General features: G+C 42.7%; 1 protein-coding gene across 1 annotated transcript in view; it reads left to right on the forward strand.

The window, feature by feature from the left end:
- LOC109196327 (uncharacterized) overlaps positions 1-23,253 on the forward strand; it is a 95,077-nt gene that overhangs the window by 68,098 nt on the left and 3,726 nt on the right. The window contains exons 2-5 of the mRNA XM_025904254.1: positions 18,430-18,527; positions 22,432-22,473; positions 22,592-22,867; positions 22,948-23,178. Coding sequence (XP_025760039.1) covers positions 18,430-18,527; positions 22,432-22,473; positions 22,592-22,867; positions 22,948-23,178 — 647 coding nt within the window. The remainder of the gene's footprint in view (positions 1-18,429; positions 18,528-22,431; positions 22,474-22,591; positions 22,868-22,947; positions 23,179-23,253) is intronic.

Consider the following 23,253-nt stretch of genomic DNA (forward strand, 5'->3'; position numbering starts at 1 on the left):
GTCTACCTAACACACTTCATGAACTATTATTCAGAACTGAGTAAGAACAACTTACTTCTTTTAGTAAGATGCACTGTTGGGTTTTACAGTGTGGTAAAAGTACACACAGTCTGTACTGAAGTAGAAGTACTACTGTTAAAAATACTCCAAGTACTAATTCAACCTCTTTACTCAAGTAAAAGTAAAAAAGTCCTGGCTGTGAAATGTAAGAGAGTAAAAAGAGCTGATTGAAGAACATTTCTAACACATGTGTTTATACAAAGCTAACTGAACCATGTGCTGCATCAATGTAATAATAAAATAATATTATTCACTTTATTTCTGTCTAAATTTGAATTCTAATAAATATTCCCAGCTTGAATCAGACAAGTTGAACATGAGCAGAGAAAAAGGAGGAAAATCCAAATATTCCTGTGTTCAGTTTTCTCCATTGTACAGACTGACTGTGCCTCTAAACAGGAACATGAGCAGGAAGAGGCTGAAGTGGATTCAGCAGGTGGAGGATGCCCAACATCAGCTGGAAAGATTTACTGTGACGTTTGTTTGCTGTTTTCGCCTCGTGCACGAGAACATCACCAAATAAACTCGAGACAGTTTTTAATATTTTATTGTTCAAGAGCAAAAAGACTGACGGACTGTGTTTAAGGTAAACTCACAAATGTCACACATGAAATATTCAGTGTTTATTTGCTGGTTTGTTGGTAGCGGCTCCTTAAAGTCTGTCACACATCTGTTTGGCCGTGTCCAGTTAATCTGAGCATCAGGCGGCTCAGCTGATCTCTGGTGTGTAGCTGCTGTGCTGCGGTCCCATTCCTCAGTGCAGTGGTTCCCAAACTTTTTTTGCCAGGCCCCCCTTTTTTACAAGAAAAATGTTCGCGCCCCCCACCACCTAACCCCCCCCCCCCGTCGCACAAACACATCCTCCAAACACACACACCCATATTTTGCTCCATTGCGGTTTATTTCACACCTCAAACATTTAGTAAACAATTAAGCAAATACAAGTAAACGGCAATAAATTACAGGTAGTAATAAAATATACTACTAACTCTTTTACGCTACGTCCACACCTACACGGGTATTTTTGAAAACTCAGCTGTTTCTATGCGTTTGGGCTTTTCGTCAACACGTAAACGGCGTTGCGATTGACCGAAAACGGAGATTATTTAAAACTCCTTTTTTGCGTTTACGTGTGGACGAGGATTACAGAGTTCGTCACACAACGTCAAAGGTATGTGCCTCTTTTCACATCACGCTGTGCGCCACGTTATTGTTTACATGAGATGAATTGCAGAATGGCAGATAGAGACAAAATACTGTTAATCTGACTATCTGCAGGTTTTACACGCTTACATACACACGCAGTTACTGTCCCTCCATTTAAAAGGCAGAGGCGTCACGGTGTGATTATTTTACGTGTAGTTGTTTTTTTTTCCTGTGTAATAATATTCAACATTGTTATCAATACATTTTTCAAAAAATGCCTCTCTGTGCAAAATGGGTTTAAACACATAAACAGCTGTGGGATACTGTTTGTCCGTGATTTGAACAGGGGAACAAATTACGGCAGGATCAGCCTGATATTATTTGTATCCCACTGTAACTTTACTGCATAAAGAGCTAACATGTCCAAAATGTCAGGAGTAGTTAGTTATTACAAGAAGTGTTTGTGAACTAAAAATCAAGAATGTGGGATACTGTTTGTCCGTGATTTGGAGAGCCCAGCGCTGCTCCCGACACAGGGAAACTAATTTTGCAGGGGAGACCTACCTTGGCACTTGTGCAGGTGAAGCCAAAGGGAAGATATGCTTCACCATATTTTCTAGTCTTTGGCTTGGAAGGAAGTTGGTTTGGAAACATATTTGGCGATGCTTCATCTCCTGCTTTACGTTTATGTGGAAGCCCCGTCAAAAACCTGTCCACAGTGTCCAAGCGCTCTTTTTTTTTTTTTTTCTTTTCATACCGCGCCCCCCTGCAATGGCTCTGCGCCCCCCTAGGGGCGGGCCCCACACTTTGGGAACCTCTGCCTCAGTGAAAGCAACTGAAACAGGCTGTATGCTAGCTGACGCATGCGCACTAGAACTGTTAAACTTAATTGTTATGATTTTAGCACCGAGTTACATGAAATACTGCATCAAAAAGAACAACACAGCGATCACAGACATGTTTATGCCAACAAACAAACATTAACCCAGAAAAGCCTTTAAAACAACCTGCTGTGGTTTGGAGTAGATTCCTGAATTTACCAGGTGCACCTAAAGGCAGCACAATTTAAACCCTAAATAATGATGTAGGTGCGCAAATCCTTTTCAAGCGTCACAGCGTCAAATCAAATTCAAATTCAAATTTTATTTGTCACACACACACAACCATACACAGTATGACATGGGGTGAAATGCTTGTAGCTGTGCAATGCCCGACCATTAAATGACAGTGGTTTTACAGTATTTACAATTTACAGGTTTACAATTTACAGGTTACTACAAAAATTTACAAATTAACTTAGAAATTTACAGTAAAAATGTGCAAATAGCAGAAAGAGATTATAAAGATTATAAATTATAGGAAGTGTGCATAAAGAAAACCAGAGTGCGTGTGGTGATGTGATGTGTGAGAGAGTCCAGTCCTACACCTGGTTCAGGGCCCGAATAGCCTTGGGGAAGAAGCTCCTCCTCATTCTCTCTGTTTTGGTCTTAAGGGAGCGGAAGCGCTTCCCAGACCTCAACAGTGAGAAAAGTCCATTGTTGGGATGGGAGAGGTCCATCATAATCTTCCTAGCTTTGGTCTTGCACCGCTTGGTGTAGATGGACAGCAGGTCAGGGAGCTCTGATTGAATGATGCGTTCGACCGAGCGCACCACTCTTTGCAGATCTTGTCTGTCCTGCTTGGTGCTGTTCCCAAACCAGGTGCAGATGCAGATGTTTGCCGTCAGGATGCTCTCGATGGTGCAGGAGTAAAAGTTCTTGAGCGCCCTCAGTAACAGATGGAAGTCTCTAAGTCTTCTGAGGAAGAAGAGACGCTGACGGGCTTTCTTAACCAGGGTGTTGATGTGACAGGACCATGACAGGTCCTGAGTGATGTGGACACCCAGGTATCGGAAACTGTCCACTCTCTCCACTGGCGTGCCACTGATGATGAGGGGCTTGTAATTCCTCGCCTGCTTTGTAGTGAAGTCCACGATCAGCTCCTTAGTTTTGCTGACTTTTAGGAGGAGGTTATTCTCCTGGCACCAGTTCTCCAGGTTCCTAATCTCCTCCAAGTAGGCCGTCTCGATGTTGTCGGAGATCAGGCCCACAACAACAGTGTCGTCAGAAATAAATCATGTGACCATGTGCAAGACTCTTTCTCTACTCTACTCATTTTTAATCTGTCTTTGTGCAGGTAAGCACGATCCAATCTTCTATCTAAATGACTGCTTTGTCTTTAAAAAGGTGAAGAGCCTGAGACCGGTGACAGTCCAGTTGTCCTTTCCCCAAGTACATCCTTACAGTGGCTCACAGGATAAGGCCACACTCCTAGAATAGAATAGAATAGAATAGAATAGAATAGAATAGAATAGCCTTTATTGTCATTGTACAGGGTACAACGAAATTGGAGTGCCACTCCCTTGGTGCAAAATTCAATAATAAATATAAATATAAAATATGAAAAGTACAATAAAACAATCGTAAGTACTCAAGCAATAGTAAGTACAATATATACAGGATAGCAGCATTAATATAATGACAGTATGAATAGGTTAATTGGATAATCCAAATTACCACTAGGTGTAAATGTGCGAGTGAATGTGAGTGCGAATGGTTGTCTGTCCCTGTGTGTTAGCCCTGCGACAGACTGGCGACCTGTCCAGGGCGTACCCCGCCTCTCGCCCTATGACAGCTGGGATAGGCTCCAGCGCCCCCCGCGACCCTGAAAAGGATAAGCGGAAGCGAATGGATGGATGGATGGATGAATAGCAGCATAATATAATGGCAGTGACAGTATAGTAGCTAAGCAGGTTCAATTGTTTTTGTGCTTATTTACTACGGTGATAGCTCTGGGAAAGAAGCTATCCCTGAATCTGTTTGTCCTGGTTTTATGTGACCTGTACCGTCGGCCTGATGGTAATAGTTCAAACACGTGATTGCTGAGGTGAGAGTAGTCCTTGATGATATTGCCAGCTCTGCTGAGGTACCGAGAGTTTGCAATGATCTCCAGGTTGGGCAGAGAGCAGCCAGTGATCTTCTGGGCTGTGTTGATGACCCTCTGCAGTACTTTCCTATCTGCAGCTGAGCACCCTGCATACCATGTTGTTATGCCGTACGTTAGGATGCTCTCTATGGTGGCTCTGTAGAATGTCACCAGCTGCCTCTCCTCCAGGTTGTTCCTCCTGAGCACTCTCAGAAAGTGGAGACGCTGCTGGGCCATTTTTTACCACCGCTGTGGTATTTGCAGTGAAGTCCAAGATAAGTTCTTTAGTTTTCGTGGTGTTCAGTTGGAGGTTGTTAACTGAACACCACTCAGTCAGTCTGTTGACCTCATCTCTGTAGTCCGACTCATCCCCCCTTGAGATGAGTCCAACCACTGTGGTGTCATCCGCAAACTTTATGATGGTGTTTGAGAGATGGGTAGGGGAGCAGTCGGATGTGTAGAGCGTAAACAGGAGGGGACTCAGAACACATCCTTGTGGAGACCCGGTGCTGAGTGTGATGGTGCTGGACAGATGGGGGCCGAGTCTGACAGACTGTGGTCTATTTGTCAGGAAGTCCTTGATCCAGAGGCAGATGGGGGTGGAGAGTCCCAGGTGAGACAGTTTCTGGACCAGGATCTCCGGGATGATATGATTGAATGCTGAGCTAAAGTCCAGAAAGAGCATTCTCACATAGCTTCCTCGGTGCTCCAGGTGACTCAGCGCAGTGTGGAGCGCTATGGTGATAGCGTCCTCGGTGGATCGATTTGTCCTGTAGGCAAATTGGTGGGGGTCCAGAGTGGGAGGCAGACCGGCCCTGATGTGCTGACAGACCAGTCTCTCAAAGCACTTCATCACTACAGGCGTAAGTGCAACAGGCCTGTAGTCATTTGGGCTGACCACAGCTGTCTTCTTGGCGATGGGGATGATGGTGGAGGTTTTGAGGCAGGGAGGGACGGTGTTTAATGACAAGGAAAGGTTGAAGATTTTAGTGAAGACTCCGGTCAGTTCGTCAGCACGTGCTCTGAGAACCTTTCCATGTATTCCATCAGGACCTGCCGCCTTCCTGGGATTCACTGACCTTAGAGCACACCTCACTTGATGCTCCCTAAGTGTTAGTGTGCCGGTGCTGGGGGCGGGTGGAAGTGGTGTGACAGCTGAGGGCCTGGTCGTCTCAAAGCGCGCGAAGAAACGATTTAGATCCTCAGCCAGCGAAGCATCAATCCTAGATGTCGCCTGGTTATTGCTTCTGTAGTTGGTAATGTGATTAATCCCCTGCCACATTTTTCTGGGGTCGTTGTCAGCAAAGTGATCTTCAATCCTCCTCCTATAGGCAGCCTTAGCTTTCCTGATGCCTCTACTCAGGTCTGCCCTGGCCACCCTATACGCAGCCCTGTCCCCTGACTTGAAGGCAGTGTTGCGGCTTTTTAGGAGGGATTGCACTTCGCTATTCATCCAGGGTTTTTGATTTGGAAACACCCTGACCCTTTTGTTGACGGTGACATTGTCAACACAGTTCCTGATGTACGAGAGTACAGTGTCCGTGTACTCCTGGAGGTTGTAGCTGGAGAATAAATCCCATACAGTTGTTGAGAAGCAGTCCTGCAGTTGAGAGAGGGCTCCTTCAGGCCAGGTTTTTATTGTCTTTGTCTGGGGCTTTGTTTTTCTCCGCAGGGGGGTGTAGGTGGGGGTGAGGGACATGCAGAGGTGGTCAGATCCAGCCAGGTGGGGGAGGGGTGTCGCTCTGAAAGCATGCCTGATGTTTGAATAGACATGGTCCAAAGTGTGTTCTCCTCTCGTAGCAAAGTCCACAAACTGGACAAATTTAGGAAGCACAGTCTTTAGGCACGCTTTGTTAAAGTCGCCGGTGACAATAAAAACCCCATCGGGATGGGCAAGCTGTTGTTTGTTCATGGTGTTGAGCAAGAGGCTGAGAGCCGTGCCCACGTTAGCATCCGGCGGTATATAAACAGCTATCACAATAACTACTGTAAACTCCCTCGGGATGTAAAAAGGTCTGCATGAGACTGCAAGAACCTCCAAATCAGGAGAACAGTGTGTGTGAATGATCCTGCTGTTACAACACCACTCGTTATGCACGTAAACACATAGCCCCCCTCCTCTGCTTTTACCTGAGTTGCTGTTTCTGTCGTGCCGGTGTAGCGTGCGGCCTGCTAACTCGACTGCAGCGTCGGGAATCAATGGGTGAAGCCACGACTCCGTAATAAGAATAATGCTGCAGTTACGTGCAAAGCTCGTGGTGGCTATCTGTAGCTCCAATTCGTCCAATTTGTGGGTAATGGATCTGGCGTTCAATAGGAAAAGGCTCGGAAGTGCTGGCTGGTGTGGTTGTTTGCGTAGCCTAGTATCTGAGCCCGACCGGCATCCCCTCTTCTGCTTTCTCTCCCTCCGTCGCCTTCTACGCTTGCTGGGCGGACAGACCATCCACAGTGACCCTGGCGGTCTCGCTATCTCCTCCAGGATGTTGTGTGTTCGCTGATAGTCGCCAGAAACAGGCAAACTATGTTTGAAACCTAGGTCAATTAGGTTCTGGCGACTGTAAGAGATGGCGGCGTTGCAAACGTTGCAAACATTCAACGTCCTGCCAGAAGAGAAGCTTCAGAGTGTCCATGCAGTTCAACCACACCTGTCATATTCAGTATGGTGTTCATGCAGTTTGCTACCCAACAGTCACAGCATGTAGTGATACAGTCCCACTGCCTGTTCAGCATATGCAAACATATGATGAGTTCAAGCGTGTGATGACAAAGGCCACTGTGGTCATTTCATCATGTTTAGGATCATCCAGCCAGACATCTGATCAATGGAGTATTAGTAAAACAGAAAATTGAAGAGGACACATGTTACTTTCATCTTTATTTATTTTATACATTTTTCATTGTTAGACAGTTTTGTCAGATTTCTTTCCCTCTTCCATGTGACTGTGTCAGCTTGTCAGCATCTATTTGGGGTCGATAATGCAACAGAAAGTAAATGAAAAGTACCATTAAAAGCAGGAGAGGTTCTTATATTACAGAAGAAGGGATTATTTTAAAAAACTATCTCAGTGCCATAAATGATTTAGGAACCTGAGAGAGGACTTGGTAAAATAAGACGTTCTTATAACTTCACCCTGTGATGGGCCAAGCTGCGACTCTCAGGCATGGTGATGTAGGTACAGAGCATGTGAGAGTGTGGTCCAGTAAATGTCTCTTCCAAAACTAGATGAAGGCACAAGGGGATCAATGTCAAGGCGTAGAGATTCGATATCTTCAGCCTTCAGTGGAGACTCCATTTCTGGCACCAAAACACCTGGGCGGGTATGATGGCCCTGAGCTCTCCCAATCGATGCCCTCAGTTTGGATTTGCTGACATCAAGAAGCATGTGTAAATGATTTTCAAAACATAGAAGAGTCAAGAAAAGAAAATCATTGCCTTATTACTCAACTGCCTCATTTCCTCAGATCTCTGTGGCTCTCTGATGGGCTGCTGCAGCATCCACAGTTCCCACAGCTGGTTCAGGAAACGCTTGGTCCTAATGGGATGATCATTCCAGACAACAGAGAACAAATCCACCTTGAGACTTGGGAGGAAGGAGTGCTGGGCACAGAAGAGATGAAGAGTATCTGAGAGGATGAGAAATCCATCTTCCTCCAAGCTGTGAGTACATCATAGTAAATGTGTCACACCTGTCCAAACGTCCCTCCACAGACGCTCAATTCTACATTTGAAAAATACAGAAAAGTTCTCAAAGGTCAGTCGAAGACTGACAAAGAACAGCCAAACAGCAATTCAACTGGAGCCAGTCCTGATGAAATAACAATAATGTTCTGTCAGTTTGATCTTAAGAGCTTTAGCACCTCTGGTTGTGTTTTCCCACTAATAAAGCTTCCACATCCTCTCACAGTGAACATCACCTCAGCAGGCTCTGCACCATATGAGATTTTGAAATAAGTGTTCAAACAACAGACTGACACACTTACAAATTACAGCACTGAACAAATCCTGATAATTCCATGTTTAAAAATGGCAAACAGAAATCATGAGACTAACTTCAGAATAAATTTAACGGAGCTTTGCTCACATGAAGGCAAAGTGAGCAAATCCAAATCTTCTGATCCAGAAAAAACTCAAGTGCAGTGCCGGCTGTGTTGTTGCAGCATTAAGGTGCATAATCTAAAAGAGGGAACAATTCTTTGTAATTCATTAACACAACCACATTAAAAACTGCTAAATGATCTAATAATAATAATAATAATAATAATCTAGGCCAATGACATAATTCCATTAAACACAGTCTAAGACAAGAGTGTGAAAACCATCAGAATACACAATATGATCAAAATATGTGAAGTGTAGAATTCAACATGCAGATGACAAATAACACTAAGATGTAATAATATTTGTGCTTTATTGGTTTATGCAACTTCCCTCCTAGAGAAGCATCTATGCTGCCAAACATCACTAAAGAAGACGTCTTTGTTGAAAAGACAAGTGAAAGAAAATTCTGTAATGATAAAAGTATTCAGAGTTACGTTAGTCGTGCAGTGTTGTAATGCAAAAACAAACCTAATCAGTTTATGATTGGTGTCAATGTGCTGCAGGAAATGTGGGCCTTGAATGGAGCACTGAAAGGAGTCAACTAAAATAAAAAATAAAAACTAGCCTTCAGACAAACTGAGGTTAATTCATGAACATGGAAACAAACAAATAAAAAATGTAGTTTTATTTTTTGTAATTTCATAAACTGTGTGATCATAACTTCCTGATGAGGCTTTGATGGGCTTGTTTCTTGGGGCCTCTAGAAGACTGAGAATCAGCCCTGACACGGGTCAGTAAACACATTCTTGACTAATCCCAAAACAGAAAGTTTGACTTGGTTTGGAGTTTGGTTTTGCTTGGATGACATGTTCCCTCTAAGCCTGAAGGGGAAAATAAGGAACACATACATGTAAAGGAAGCACTTAAAACATGTGGTTATCCTAATTGGCCATTTATAAAATCAGCAAAGAGGCACAGAAAAGAAGATCAGACACCAGCGAGGGAGGATAAGAAGGACAGACGCAACAACATCGTCATCCCCTATGTAGCCGGTGTATCAGAGAAACTCAGGAGAGTTTTCTCCAAGCACGACATCCCAGCAACACACTCAGACACAAACTGGTTCATCCCAAAGACAAAACTCCTAAACACAAACTCAACAACATGGTGTTTGCTGTACAGTGCAGCGAGGAATGCCCAGACCTCTACATCGGAGAGACCAAACAGCCACTTCATGAACGTATGGCACAACATAGAAGAGCCACCTCCACGGGACAAGACTCAGCTGTCCATCTGCATCTAAAGGTCAAAGGTCACTCTTTCAAGGATGCCAATGTTCACATTTTGGACAGAGAGGACAGATGGTTTGAAAGAGGAGTGAAAGAAGCCATTTACGTCCACTGTGAGCGACCATCTTTGAACAGAGGCGGTGGTTTACGACACCAACTGTCTGCCATCTATAATCCAGTTTTGAGATCCCTTCCCAGACGCCTTAACGCCCACTCACATCCTGGGCCATCTGACCTCAGGAAATCACATGATAGGGTGGGGCCAGGTTTCACAATGAGCTCACCCGAAACCCTGGCTGATTGTGACCCACACTCACTTTCACACCTTGGCTCATGTGATTAGGTAGAGGATCATCAGGGGGTCCTTTGTCCCTCTTTGGGGGGAAACTCCCACTGGGTTTAAATCTGGGACTCTCCACCATTTGACCTTAGAACTGAAGAAGCTTCTCGGATGAGAGGTGAAACGTCTTCAAGCAACTCAAAGAAGTCCAGACGCTTTTCTTTCCAAGCTCCTTAGACTACGATGACCTGGATGACTGAGAACCTTCACAGACTTAAAGTGTGTGCATCAATAGGGCTTTGGAGCGTGATGTCACGGGGCGACGTCCCCTCCCGCCATGACAGTAGGCCAGACGAAGCACACGGAAGCGTCAGCTATGGTTCGTACGTACTGTGTTGTTGGTTGCAACGGTAGATAAAACGATAGAGAAGGCAAGAAGCTGGAAAATGGGCTCTCTTTTCATCGTTTCCAGGCAACGGGAGGGATCTGATGTATCCGATAATACTAAACGAAGACGTCAGGCTTGGATTGCAGCGGTCAGACGAGCGGATATCGAGTTCTTTGCCATCCCCAAATGAGAGCAATTGCCCACCTGAGAATTCATGTTGAGCGAGTAACAGGTAGTTTGCGTAACAAGTTCAAAATGCTACACACTACAATGCCAATCCGATTACTCATATCATGTGAGGGTGAAGACACAACACTGCTTATAAGATTGTTAAGGTGTGCTGTGTTTTGGTGAATATGTGCCCCAGTGTGGTTGTCAAACCAGGGCCAAATGAAACTTGCTCTTGTTGAATATTCATAAAACTGCTGTGTTGCATGTACAGTTCATTGTAAATAATTGTACTTTCTGTAAAGTGGTTTCAATAAAACAGAAAAGAGCTTTGTTTTGTTTTTTAAATTCAAGATCTGTTCACATGTACTTAGCAGGTACATACACATGAAACGCAAACTATTTACATGGCAACGCACAGCTGGCATCAATCTTGAATCGTTCATCTAGAGCAAATTTTGGGGCAGGTGCTGAGGAGAAGTCAATGTTATGTGCAACCTCAGGCTGTATCTTGGTCATATGGTCAACGTACTCACAACGTGGAGGCTTAAAAACGGCCAAATCTTGTACCCAACCGTTTGTGAATCAGATGTGCGCCTCCAGGGATTTATAATTACGAAAATGATTTCCTCTATGCACTGACAAGTTACGCGAAGAAATCGGGATAGGACAACGGCGGTAGGCTGTCTGGGTTTCCACTCCACTGCCTTATTTCATACGGGTCCACATTACCCATGCACGCTATTTTTTCCAAGTACCGTCTCTTGGCATCTGGGCACAATCGGTCGCGATACAGCCCTTTGTCTTTTGCGCTGAATGCATGGTTCTGGCAGTCCCGCCTCCAACACAGTGTGTTTGTTTTGATTTGTTGCCTTCTGACATGGCGCCGTGATCCCACAATGCACTGCGGCGTGACGTCAACTCCAAAGCACTATAAGCTGCAATGGAAACAGTAGTAATGGGATTTCCGGCTCATTTTAGAGAACCGGCTCTTTCGGCTCCAAACCGGCTATTCAGGTTGTTTTGTTGCTTTAATTAATGTATTATTAACAATAATATAAAATCATGCCAAAAGGAATTACTAATGTAAAAAAAAAGTCGTTTTATTCATATATATTTTATTTATATATATTTTATTTTATTTATATATATCTGTGGTGGACCCTGGAGACAAAGCACGTACAAACTCCAAAACTGTCACAGTTCTGGGTCCGTTGGACCCAGTATTTTGAGTTTATTATGTTTTGGTTTAATTTTGCATCTGGGATTGTTTTCTCATTCTCTTGTGGTGATGATGTTGATGATGATGGTGATGATTATTATTATTAGAGTTTCATGTTTCTATTTATTTGTGTTTTAGGAATTGTGGTCATGTATTGTTTGAGTTCCATGTGTTATATTCTGCCTTTCAGTCTGCGTCCTTGTTTAGTGGTTTATGGTTTCCTGTTTTGTTTTGAAGGAGTGTGCCTCATGTTAGTGTGTGCAGCTTTGTTCCCCCTGTCTCGTTAGCCCTGATCTCTCCCAGCTTCGTCTCCCTCCTGTTGTCCATTCCCTGATTACTTCCCTGTGTATATTAGCCCTGTGTTTGGCCTTGCTCAGCGTCGCGTCGTACCATCAGATTATGCCTGTGTGTTTCCGTGTCAGTGCTTCAGTTATTCAGTACCATTGCTCAGTTTATGTTTCGTTTTCATGCCAGCAATAAAGCTGAGGTTTTAAGTTACAATTCTGTGTTTGACTCCTGCACTTGGATCCTCCTCCCCGCCTGCCCGCACACAGAGCCCTGACAAAAACACATTTCTAGCGTTAACTGAACTTCCAAATCAGAGCTACCTAGATCAACTAAATTACACAATTGAAAGCATATGTGTATGGTTTGTGTATTTATACACAAGCACTCATATATATTCAAATAATTTAAAAAAAATGTTCATTTACCTGTTACTACCATACACCAAATCCAGTCGTTGGTACTTGCTGGCTTGTGTAGCCACTAGGTAACAAAAGCTCAACACTGGGCCGAGCATCCTGGAGCACTTCTGTTGTGGTTTGTAGGTGTTTTAGAGTTTTTACGTGTTTTGGAGTTTGTACATGCTTTGTCTCTAGGGACCACCGTAAATATACTTTTATTTATTCACTCCACATAAAATGTAATAAATAAATCATATAATACAAAAACCAACTATTCACATTTCAACTTTTAACTATTTAAATTTTCAGCTTTTTCCTTTTAAACAAATTAAAAGGAAACAACACAAAACACTGCAAACTACAACACAATTAAATGTAAATTAAAATATGAAAACAAAAAGAAGATGCATATTCTCTGTCATATGGGCCTGCATGAATAAACTTTCTGAATCCTTTATCATCCGCAACTGAAAATAGTTGTGGATGATTACTATACCTTTCTAATCCCTGGCTCTCTTTCTCTCTCTCTCCCTCCCACTCTGTTCCTGTGCTACTGCGAGTGTAACTACCGCCCCTCCCCCCTCTTCCCAGCGCAAAGCACAAGGCTCACGAGTGACGCGGAAAAAAAGTGCGAGAGAGGGTGAGAGAAAGAAAAAAACCAAACAAAACCCACGGCTCGCGATAAGGAGCTGGCTCGCGTCGTTCACCTCAAAGATCCGGCTCTAAGAGCCTTTTCGTTCGCGACCAACACATCACTAGGAAACAGGAATAAACAGAACAAAGACAAACATCACACCTCCAAGTAAGACGAGTCCTCACAAACACAGAGCTGATCTTATCATGAGGGTCACTCCTGTTTTTAATGTGCAAACAGCTCACTCACAGCTGAGGTGTCAAACTGTCCTTCACAGGACTTCTGCTTTACTGTAGTTTTAATAAATTAATTGTTTGCACATTTTTATCTCTTCAACTCTGAGACCACAGAGAAAAACAGGAACAAGACTTCTTAATCTGTCTTAAACTGAAAGGAAGAAAATAGCAAAAACAACCTGCAGCTGTTACCTCATCTACAGTGGCTTGCAAAAGTATTCGGCCCCCTTGAACTTTCACACATTTTGTCACATTACAGCCACAAACATGAATCAATTTTATTGGAATTCCACGTGAAAGACCAATACAAAGTGGTGTACACGTGAGACGTGGAACGAAAATCATACATGATTCCAAACATTTTGTACAAATAAATAACTGAAAAGTGGGGTGTGTGTAATTATTCAGCCCCCTGAATCAATACTTTGTAGAACCACCTTTTGCTGCAGTTACAGCTGCCAGTCTTTTAGGGTATGTCTCTACCAGCTTTGCACATCTACAGACTGAAATCTTTGCCCATTCTTCTTTGCAAAACAGCTCCAGCTCAGTCAGATTAGATGGACAGCGTTTGTGAACAGCAGTTTTCAGATCTTACCACAGATTCTCGATTGGATTTAGATCTGGACTTTGACTGGGCCTTTCAAAAAGTTCAAGGGGGCCGAATACTTTTGCAAGCCACTGTAAACTGTTTTTAAACTGAAATCCTAAAACAACAAAATGTCACAGCATGTAAACCTTTTACACCGAGAAACAAAGAACATGGATTTACACCACCCAGGTCCTGATGGAGGGTCTTTACTGCTGAGGCCAGTAAGAGTGATTGATCCATTTAATTCATTCATCACAGACTTGTCCATCTCCACAGAGTTGATCCAGCCCTAACTATATGCTTTAGAAAAAAGGAAAGTTTGAAGTCTAATTTTAGAGATAGTGTCTGTCTCCTGAATCCAAACTGGAAGCTGGTTCCACAGAAGAGGGGCCTGAAAACTGAAGCCTCTGCCTCCCATTCTACTTTTAAATACTGTAGGAACAACAAGTAGGCCTGCAGAGCGAGAGCGAAGTGCTCTAATAGGGTGATATGGTACTACAAGGTCATTAAGATAAGATGGGGCCTGAAAACTGAAGCCTCTTGGCGTGTCCCAATTCAGGGTCTGCATCCTTGGAGGAGGCGGCCTTCGCGTTATGTGGGCCGTGTCCTCGAAGGCCAAGAAGGCCGGAAGTGGGAGACTTGTGAAATTCAGATTCAGACAAGTTTATTTATCCCTGAGGGGCAATTGAGACACTGGCCTTGCCTGTGTGTACGGTTGGTACATACAAAACACTAACATCACATTGGGGAGACAGGTCAGGCTGGGTAGCTGGCCGGTCAGCCGCACGAGCAGCGACCCGGAACTGAACAGTGGAAAATAACATCCACAACATCAGGACAGACAACGAGAAAAAAAATAACTCCCCCCAGACTGAGCTCCAACAGGGAGATCAGTTTGGGAACAGAAAAAAAATACACCTCAGCACATAGCACATGAAAAACTCTTAATACACAAAAGAAACACATGACAAGCAACAGGGATGGTAAAGGGTGAGAGACAGCCAGTGTAGACAGCACATCTGTGCCTGCAGCGTATGCGCTGGTGCCCTTTGATTCACGTCTGCATCGGGAGGGGATAAGTGTTGAAGGCGTTTGGAAGTGGAGGGGGGATGAGTGTAGATCTGCGTGTGTGTGTGTGTGTGTGTGTGTGTGTGTGTGTGTGTGTGTGTTTATCAGTCCAGTCCCTTCTTGTTGAGGAGACGGATGGCTTGTGGAAAGAAGCTGTTGCACAGTCTGGATGTGTGTGCCCGAATGCTTCGGTACCTTTTTCCAGATGGCAGGAGTGTGAAGAGTGTGTGAGAGGGGTGTGTCCAATCAGCCACAATGCTGGTGGCTTTGCGGATGCAGCGTGTGGTGTAGATGTCCTTAATAGAGGGGAGAGAGACCCCGATGATCTTCTCTGCTGTTCCCACTATCTGCTCTAGGGTCTTGTGGTCCGATATGGCACAGTTCCCAAACCAGGCAGTGATACGCCAGGGCCAAGCCAGCTCCGATCAGCAAGAACCCTGTTATCATGGTTCTGAACAGGCAGGTGTCTTCAATGTCCTCAATACAGTCCCTCCAGGCACACGACCCTCCAGTTATGCCACCCGTCCATCGTGTATCCGGCAGGTCATGCATGATTGTTGCATGACCTCATGCAGCATACATGTTCAAGAAACAACCAAAATACCACAGTGTGCCTGAGACCTGTCATTATATTTAATGTTTTCATTTCCTCATATGAGATAAAACTGAGATTTGAATCAAGAATGAAGATATCTGCATTACTGTCATGATCCTGGGTTTCGTACCCAGTGTTCTCTATTATGTACCCAGTTTCCTGTTTGATGTTTCCTGTCTTATTTTGATTTCCTGTTTTCCTGGGCCTGTTTTTCCAAACTGTGTGTCTTTTCCTGACTCGCTTATGTGCAGTTAAGCCTCAGTTTTCCTTAAGTCTTGTTGTACTCGGACTGTTTAACTACCTCAGTGTTTGCCTCAAGTATTACCTGATTTGAACCCTTCCTTCTTCAGCCATCTGGATTTACTATCTCTGATAATAAAGGTTTATTTTGTGTTTAATAAATGCTCTTTTGGGTCAAGATTTTCCACAACAACTACAATTTATATATTCTGAGCCTTGAGGTGTCATGTGAGGGCTGTGTGCAGGCAGGAATGGTGGACCCAAAATGCAGACTCAGGGAATGAAACGTGAATTCAAAACAGCTTTAATGCTGAACTCAAAGGGTAACAAAACTAGGAGTACAAAATAAGCTGACGCACACAAAACACACAGCAAGATGAGGGCAGATGGCGACACGGACACAGAGAAACACAGGGCTTAAATACACAGAGGAGCAATCAGGGAATGAGTAACAGGAGGGAAACACAGCTGGGGCAGATCAGGCCTAACGAAACAGGGGAAGCAAAACCAGATACATTAACATAAGACATGGACCTTCAAAATAAAACAGGAAACAGACTGAACTTATAGACACAGACTCACAAGCAGGCACTGTAACAGAGACGTGGGAACAGGGCAGACACACACTGACTGGACACAGAATAGAGGGAGAAACCCAAACCTGAGAACTACATAATCAAACATCAAGAAGAACTGGGCAAAAATTAGAAATGCAAAACAGAAACCAAAACCTTCACAAAAACAAACTAAGAACACCAATAAAAAGGTACAAAACTGAAACCACTGGGTCAACGACCCAGGTACCCTAACATGAGGACAATGTCTGCTCCAGCAGACTGTCTGGGTTTAGAGGCAACGATTCAATTTAATTGTATTTATACAGCAGCAAATCAACAACAGTTAAAGCCGACCCTACAATAATCTAAAAGAACATCTAAGTAGCGCTGTCACTCAGCTCTGTGCTGTTTCCTTCCTCAGTAATCATCTATTTTTGTTGTGGCACGTCCTCCTTTTTTCTTTTGTTCCTGTTTTCATCTTCTTACCACTGCAAATCATTTTTTCATGTGACATCATAACTGAGCCTCCTGCTTAGTTCAGAGTCACTCGGGTAAAACAGCAATTTCAGTCACAGATCAGGGTGACTTATTAGACTCCTCAGATATTGATTTAATCATTTATTTATTTTGCATTTTTTAAATTAATTATAAGTGACAAGTTTGTGCCAGCTGGTGTTTTCTTTTTATATTTAATGGACAAAGAAATTTGGAGGTGTGTCATAAATTATTTATCTGTATGTGAAACATGAGAGAAACTGTGTTTTTAAAAAACATTTTCTCAGCAGACATAGTCTCCACTGTAGTGTGGAGAATATACTGCTGATCACATGTACAGATCCCACATTAGGGACTCCACACACAGTGTCCATAAAGCTTTAACTAAACCTCTGTCATGGCGGGTAACAGTGGGATGGACCCACAAACAGACACTAGAGAGAGCAGCTGAAGTTTTAAACACAAAGCCAGCCTTTTATTGTGGCTGATGACACAAAGCGAACGGGAACAAAACTAAATTAAAGCCTAAACTGGAATGACTGACTATTAAACAGTGACACGAACACAACTCTGCACAGGTGTGTGAGACAAACTCTGAAGATCATGAACATGAATATAACCTGAGCATCGTGAAAGGCTTAATCCTGACGTGACGTGGTAGGAGGAGAACAGACGAGCTGACACTGAACAAAACAGAGGACTTAAATAAAGGGGAAGTGGAAACACCTGCTGACAGATTTGATGATGATGTTGATGATGCATGGGGGTGCAGTCACTGGTGTAGATGGTGTATGGGAGAGGACTCAGCACACAGCCCTGTGGTAAAGTCAATCTTTATTGTCACATGCAAAGTTTACATGTTGCATGTTACACGTACAATTACTTGCAGTGAAACTGGACCCCTACCGACCACACATACACAGCACAAACATTCACATAGTGAAGACAGGTCAGAGAGGTGGAATGGTAGGAAAAACAAAGGAAATTACCCACATCAGGTACAAGAGGAGGAAAAACAGAACTCAAACTGAGCTCCTATGGGAGGCAGTTTATTGCTCTGAACACAGTGAACCTGCTGTTCTTGGAGGCTAAATGTGTGTTTGCTGTGCTCACAGGAGGCTGTGGGCAGTGTGCATGGTGGGGGTGACTGCAGTTCTCTCAAAGTGGAAGTTCCTCTGCTAATGAGATGTCCATGTTATCTGTATTTGTCCCGTTGCCTTTGTAGTTGGTGATGTTTCAGGCCCTCCCATACCTTCCTGGAGTCGTTATCAGAGAGGAGATCTGATAACTTGTTGGAAATGTCCAGTTTTGCTGCTCTGATGCCTTTTTTAAGGTCTGCTCTTGCTCTGCTGTACATGTCCTGGTCCCCAGATTTGTATGTAGAGTTGCCTTTAACATGCCTGAACCTGACTTGTCATCCAGGGTTTACGGTTTGACGCACTTTTCTGTGCTGACAGTGTCCATGCAGTGTTTGATGTAACCCAGCACTGCGGTTGTGTGAGTCTCTAGGTCATCCTGTTCAGAGACACTCTGTGAGCGCAAAACAGTCCTGCAGCTGAGCCAGAGCTTCCTCAGAGAAGGTGTTAATGGTTCTGATGGTGGGCTTTGTCCTTTTCCTGAGTGTGTGTATGCTGGGACAATGATGAACTTCAGCTTGGTACATGATAACTACAGGCTGCGGCGCAGTAAAGTAAGCCCCGCCCTCACCAACCACACAGTGTGGCCACATGGAGTTCAGCCAGTGAAACACTTCATGTGTTAAATTTGTTAAAGGGGAAGTGATGAAGCTGAAGGCGTCTCGCTGCTGCTCAGACTGATGTTCAGTCGTCATCCAGACACGATGAAGACTCCGTGTGTCTCTCTGCTCCTCGGTGAGTCAAACTCAGTGCTGCTGCTCATTTATTCATCAGCATTAAACTGAATGGAACCTCTGCTACACACAGCCGGGAATGTGGGAAACTGTGATGCAGGACAGACACAAACACTAAATCCACACTGTGAAATCTAATTAGCTCCCAGAACTAAAAAAACTAATAAACTTGTTGCCTCAAAAAAACAGAGTAAAGCTTAAGATGACTATATTAGGACAACTTATTCATTAAGTGCACAGTTCTAAGAATAACTTGATGATTGTGTAACACTGATTGTTCACCCACTGACAAACATGTCAAGTTCTGCTACATTAAAAAACAACTTGCAGTAACTTATATTAATATAACACTGTATGCAAATGTGATTCAAAGAGAATAATTAACAACACTTCTTGTAATGGTGTTTAAATCAGCCCAACTTTTATTTTGAAATGTAAAACAACAGCCAACATCCTGGACACTGTTCTGCTGAACAACAACAGTTATACTGTCATCATTGTTATAATCTTACAATGAAACAACGTCTCAGATTTAATTATTCTTATTATTAGTTTATTATTATTAGTTTATTAAGTTTGTTTGTAGTTACATTACTTCTATAATCAAAATAAAATGTATTTATTGTTCAGTCTCCAGATCAAACAACACATTTGTTTTACATTCAAACACAGGAGCTGGTGTGTTGTAATATTTTAAGGATGCTTGTTTCCAGTCCAGGCATCACTGCCTGAATGACTGTCATGGATCGAGCTGATCCAAATGTAAGTGCAGCAGAAAGTCTTTAACTTCCCTTCAGTACAGTGGCAGTGGATGTGGGCTGGAGATGCAATGACCTTCGACCTGCAGGTCACTGACCAACCATCTGTGATGGAGGACTCATCTCTGCTGGTGTCCTGCAAGCAAACAATCAGATTCTTTAGAACAACAACTTATTTGCTTTATTAAAACATGTTTTTTTGCATTTGCTATTGAACAGACCTCAGTTTAGACTCAATCTCAGGCTCCACCCCCACCAGAGAGGTGACATTCACTGATAGCTCTGACCACCACCCGACACACGATAATGTCATGAAAGCATATTTTTAAAAATAGAATAATTTGGACACAAAACAAATTTCACTGTTCAAAAACTTGCAGACTTCACTATATACAGTGCAGACAGTGTGGACCCTCTAAACTAAGTCTGTGATCTTTGAATAAATGCAGACCAAACTGTTGTTGTTTGTATTTACTTACACAGCATGTCTTGTAGGATTAACTGGAGTCATCAGCAACAGCACAGAGCAGTCACATCTCACACTGAAAAAAGAACCAACTTAATTGAATTATTTCAATTGGTAACACCTAATTTAATTAAGTTCTTTGAAATGAAGTTAATACATTAGATAAATCAGTTGTGTTATCTAATGTATTAACTTCATTTCAAAGAACTTAATTAAATTAGGTGTTACCAATTGAAATAATTCAATTAAGTTGGTTCACCTATTTTCTTTTTTCAGTGCAGGTCTAATAACAGAAGACAGGAAACCAAAGCGTAAAGGAAACAGCAAGTAAAACAGTTTGATATAAAGTATGATTAAAGTTCAGCCTGATTAATATAAATGTGACAGCTACTAATATATTGTGGGAAGTAAACTGTAACCAAAATACTTCCCACTCAGCTGATGTCTTTCTGTCCAACAGCTCCTTTTCTAGACGTGTAAGAGTTTGATGTCATGTGAAAAGCTGCCACAAAGAATTAAAATAAATACAGAGGTTAAGAAGATGCAGTTCATATGTTATAAAAGTGGGCTGAAAACAAGCCCCGCCCCTAACAGCTGGGCTCTTATCTGGTATCTGCTCACGTTTCTGTTTCAAACAATCAACAGAAAACTTCACTGAGAGATTTTATATAATGTTTTTAAAGCTGTGGGTTAATTTTTAAGTAACATGAGCCCAGAGGCAGCAGCAACGCTAGGCTAACACTAGCTAGCTAGCAAGTTCATAAACCTGGTGCTAAACTGAGAGAAGGCACAAAAACAGTTTGAATAAGAGTAAACATTTACTCACTGAGTCAGTGTATCAGGTAAAGATCCACAGCAGTGACAACAATAATCTCTTGAGCTGAAGCTTCTCCAGGTTTGCTCAACATATTCCAGAAAAAGATGGCGGCACCATGAACACGCGGACTGATCTGTGAGAGCAGGAGGACGGTAGTGACGTGGCATTTTCAAACCATATAGTCAAAATTTCCAGCTTACTTAGTTTTTCTAATTTAAGACAACTCAAATAAACTGAGTTGATCAGCTCTTTGAATAAAAAGTACAGGTAACTTACCTAACCTGAGATCTAATAAAAAACTGATGAAATTGAGTTCAGTCTACTTAATGTTTACCGTCGTTTAATAACAGTTTACAAAAACAATGCCATCAGGCCATGAATTTAAATAAAAACTTAGGACTTTTATACACATTAATAATTCTCCAGTACACCAGAGTGACTACACACTAATAATTATGGTTAAACAAGCAGGAAAAGCATTTTAAAATACTGATTTCAGTGGTCTAGGACACTGTGTACATGAAAAGGTGTAAAACACAAACGCCTGGTGATTAAACCATAAACTAGTTTCATTAAAAAACATCCCTTTGACTACATTCAGTGTGGTAGCCTGACTATATGGAACTGCCATAATGAATTAATTAAATACACCAATGAATAATTAATTAAAATTGGAATTAATTAATTAAATAAATAGTTATGACACATGTAGTTTTAATAATTTAAATAATAATAATAATAATAATAGTAATAATAATTTAAATTTAGTAATTAATTATTGACACATTTAATTAATTATTTAATGATATTATATTATTTATTTCATTTTGCCAGTCGTGGCGTTCATCTTGAATTAATTTTATCTGTCAGCCTCACCCATCAAGGTAAAGAGGTGGGGTTAACACTTATCGAGTCAAAACTATTGCTTTGGTCTGGATTGGCTCCTTGCAAAACATGTCTACCGTCATTTTCGTGAAATCTCTCTCAAGTTGGTATTGGGTTGGGATATTTTAGACCTAGCAGATAATGTTGAAGCAGAAATTGCTCAGCCGGAGCATGTGACAAATAAAACTGAGGAATTTATTGAAATTCTTGGACTTATTTCCGCACTTTCCAACCAAGACATTGGTAACTGTCTGTGTGTGTGTGTGTGTGTGTGTGTGTGTGTGTGTAATAATCATGTAAACCAGGTGTATTAAACTATAACTATAAACTGTCTTAAAGCTAAAGTCCAGAGGATCAAACATAAACACACAGATACAGATATGTAGATGCAACATAGAAGTAAACATATATGTAAGACTGTTCATATGCATAATGCTCCATTTTAACATAATACAATGTGATGCATGTTCAAAGGGAGATAAAGAAAAGAGAAAGAACTTGAATTTCCTCTTTTCTGTTTCACACACTGACTGTGTCTCAGTTATACTGGTAACACATCTCAACCACAGTTCCCACTCTCCTGTGCTTTTGCACGTTTCTGCTCTGTGAGTAAACTGAGCTCCAGCTTGTGCTGCCAGGATTTTAACCCTGGCTGACTCAGAGCCTCACACACATGTGGAGGAGCTCACTGATGAGCTGGGAACCATATTTAGCTGTGATTATGTTGACTGTGGAGAAAACTGCTTTAGTGTGTGGAGCCAAACATGGTGACGATGCTCAGAGTCAAAGCTGAGAAACTCGTCTCAGTGGTGGAAGGTCACCTCTTACAAGCTTCAGGTCCACGTTAGTCACATCAGCTGACTGCAGGTTGGAAAATCTGATTTGGTTGTTGGTTTGGATCTGACAGGGTCTGGGCCCAGACTGTGGTCTGCCTGTTTGTGACCTCTGACCTTTAGTGACCTCTGTCCTCCTGTCGCAGGTGTGTGTGTGCTGCTGCTGTCTGCACCGACTGTTTCTGCAGGTGAGTTGATGGAAGTGAAAACAATCAGTGAGACTCCAACAAGAACACAAATACATTTACTCTGTGTGTGTGTGTGTGTGTGTGTGTGTGTGTGTGTGTGTGTGTGTGTGTCCTCCAGTGTCTTTGTCTGTAGGTCCAAACCTTCAGCAGGTCTTCAGTGGATCTTTAGTGGATCTGAGTTGTGTTGATGATGGACAGACAGCTGATGGATGGACAGTGAAGAGGACCAGAGGAGGACTCACTGAGGACTGTGGAGCAGCTCCAGCCTTTGGGGGGCTTCTTGGTTCCTACTGTGTTGTGGATCTTTCTGCTCCCAGTGAAACCTTCTGGTGTGAGGACTCCTCTGGACAGCAGAGTGACAGAGTCTCCTTCAGTGTCCAATCAGACACTACAGGTGAGATGTTCCAGCTGTGTCTCTGTCTCTGTGTGACTCTGCTCTCATTAACTCTGTTTGTCTCTGATGGTCTGATGAAGGTGTCATCCTGGAGATCCCTGCACTTCCTGTGAGGACAGGAAGTGATGTCATTCTGCGCTGCAGACAGAGGAATGGTGCCACAGTCAAAGCTTATTTCTTCATCAAAGGAAGTTCTGTTGGTCCTAAACCAGAGCACATCATCACTAACATCACACAGGCTGATGAAGGTCTCTACTCATGTTCTACTGATGAGAGTGGAAAGTCTCCTCAGAGCTCTCTGAGGGTCAGAGGTCAGAACACTGACATCACTTCCTATTTAAAAGCTGATGTAACATTGTGACCTGATAACAAACTGACTGAACCAT

This window comes from Oreochromis niloticus, unplaced genomic scaffold (genome assembly GCF_001858045.2).
Source record: "Oreochromis niloticus isolate F11D_XX unplaced genomic scaffold, O_niloticus_UMD_NMBU tig00000668_pilon, whole genome shotgun sequence".
Classification (NCBI taxonomy): domain Eukaryota; kingdom Metazoa; phylum Chordata; class Actinopteri; order Cichliformes; family Cichlidae; genus Oreochromis; species Oreochromis niloticus.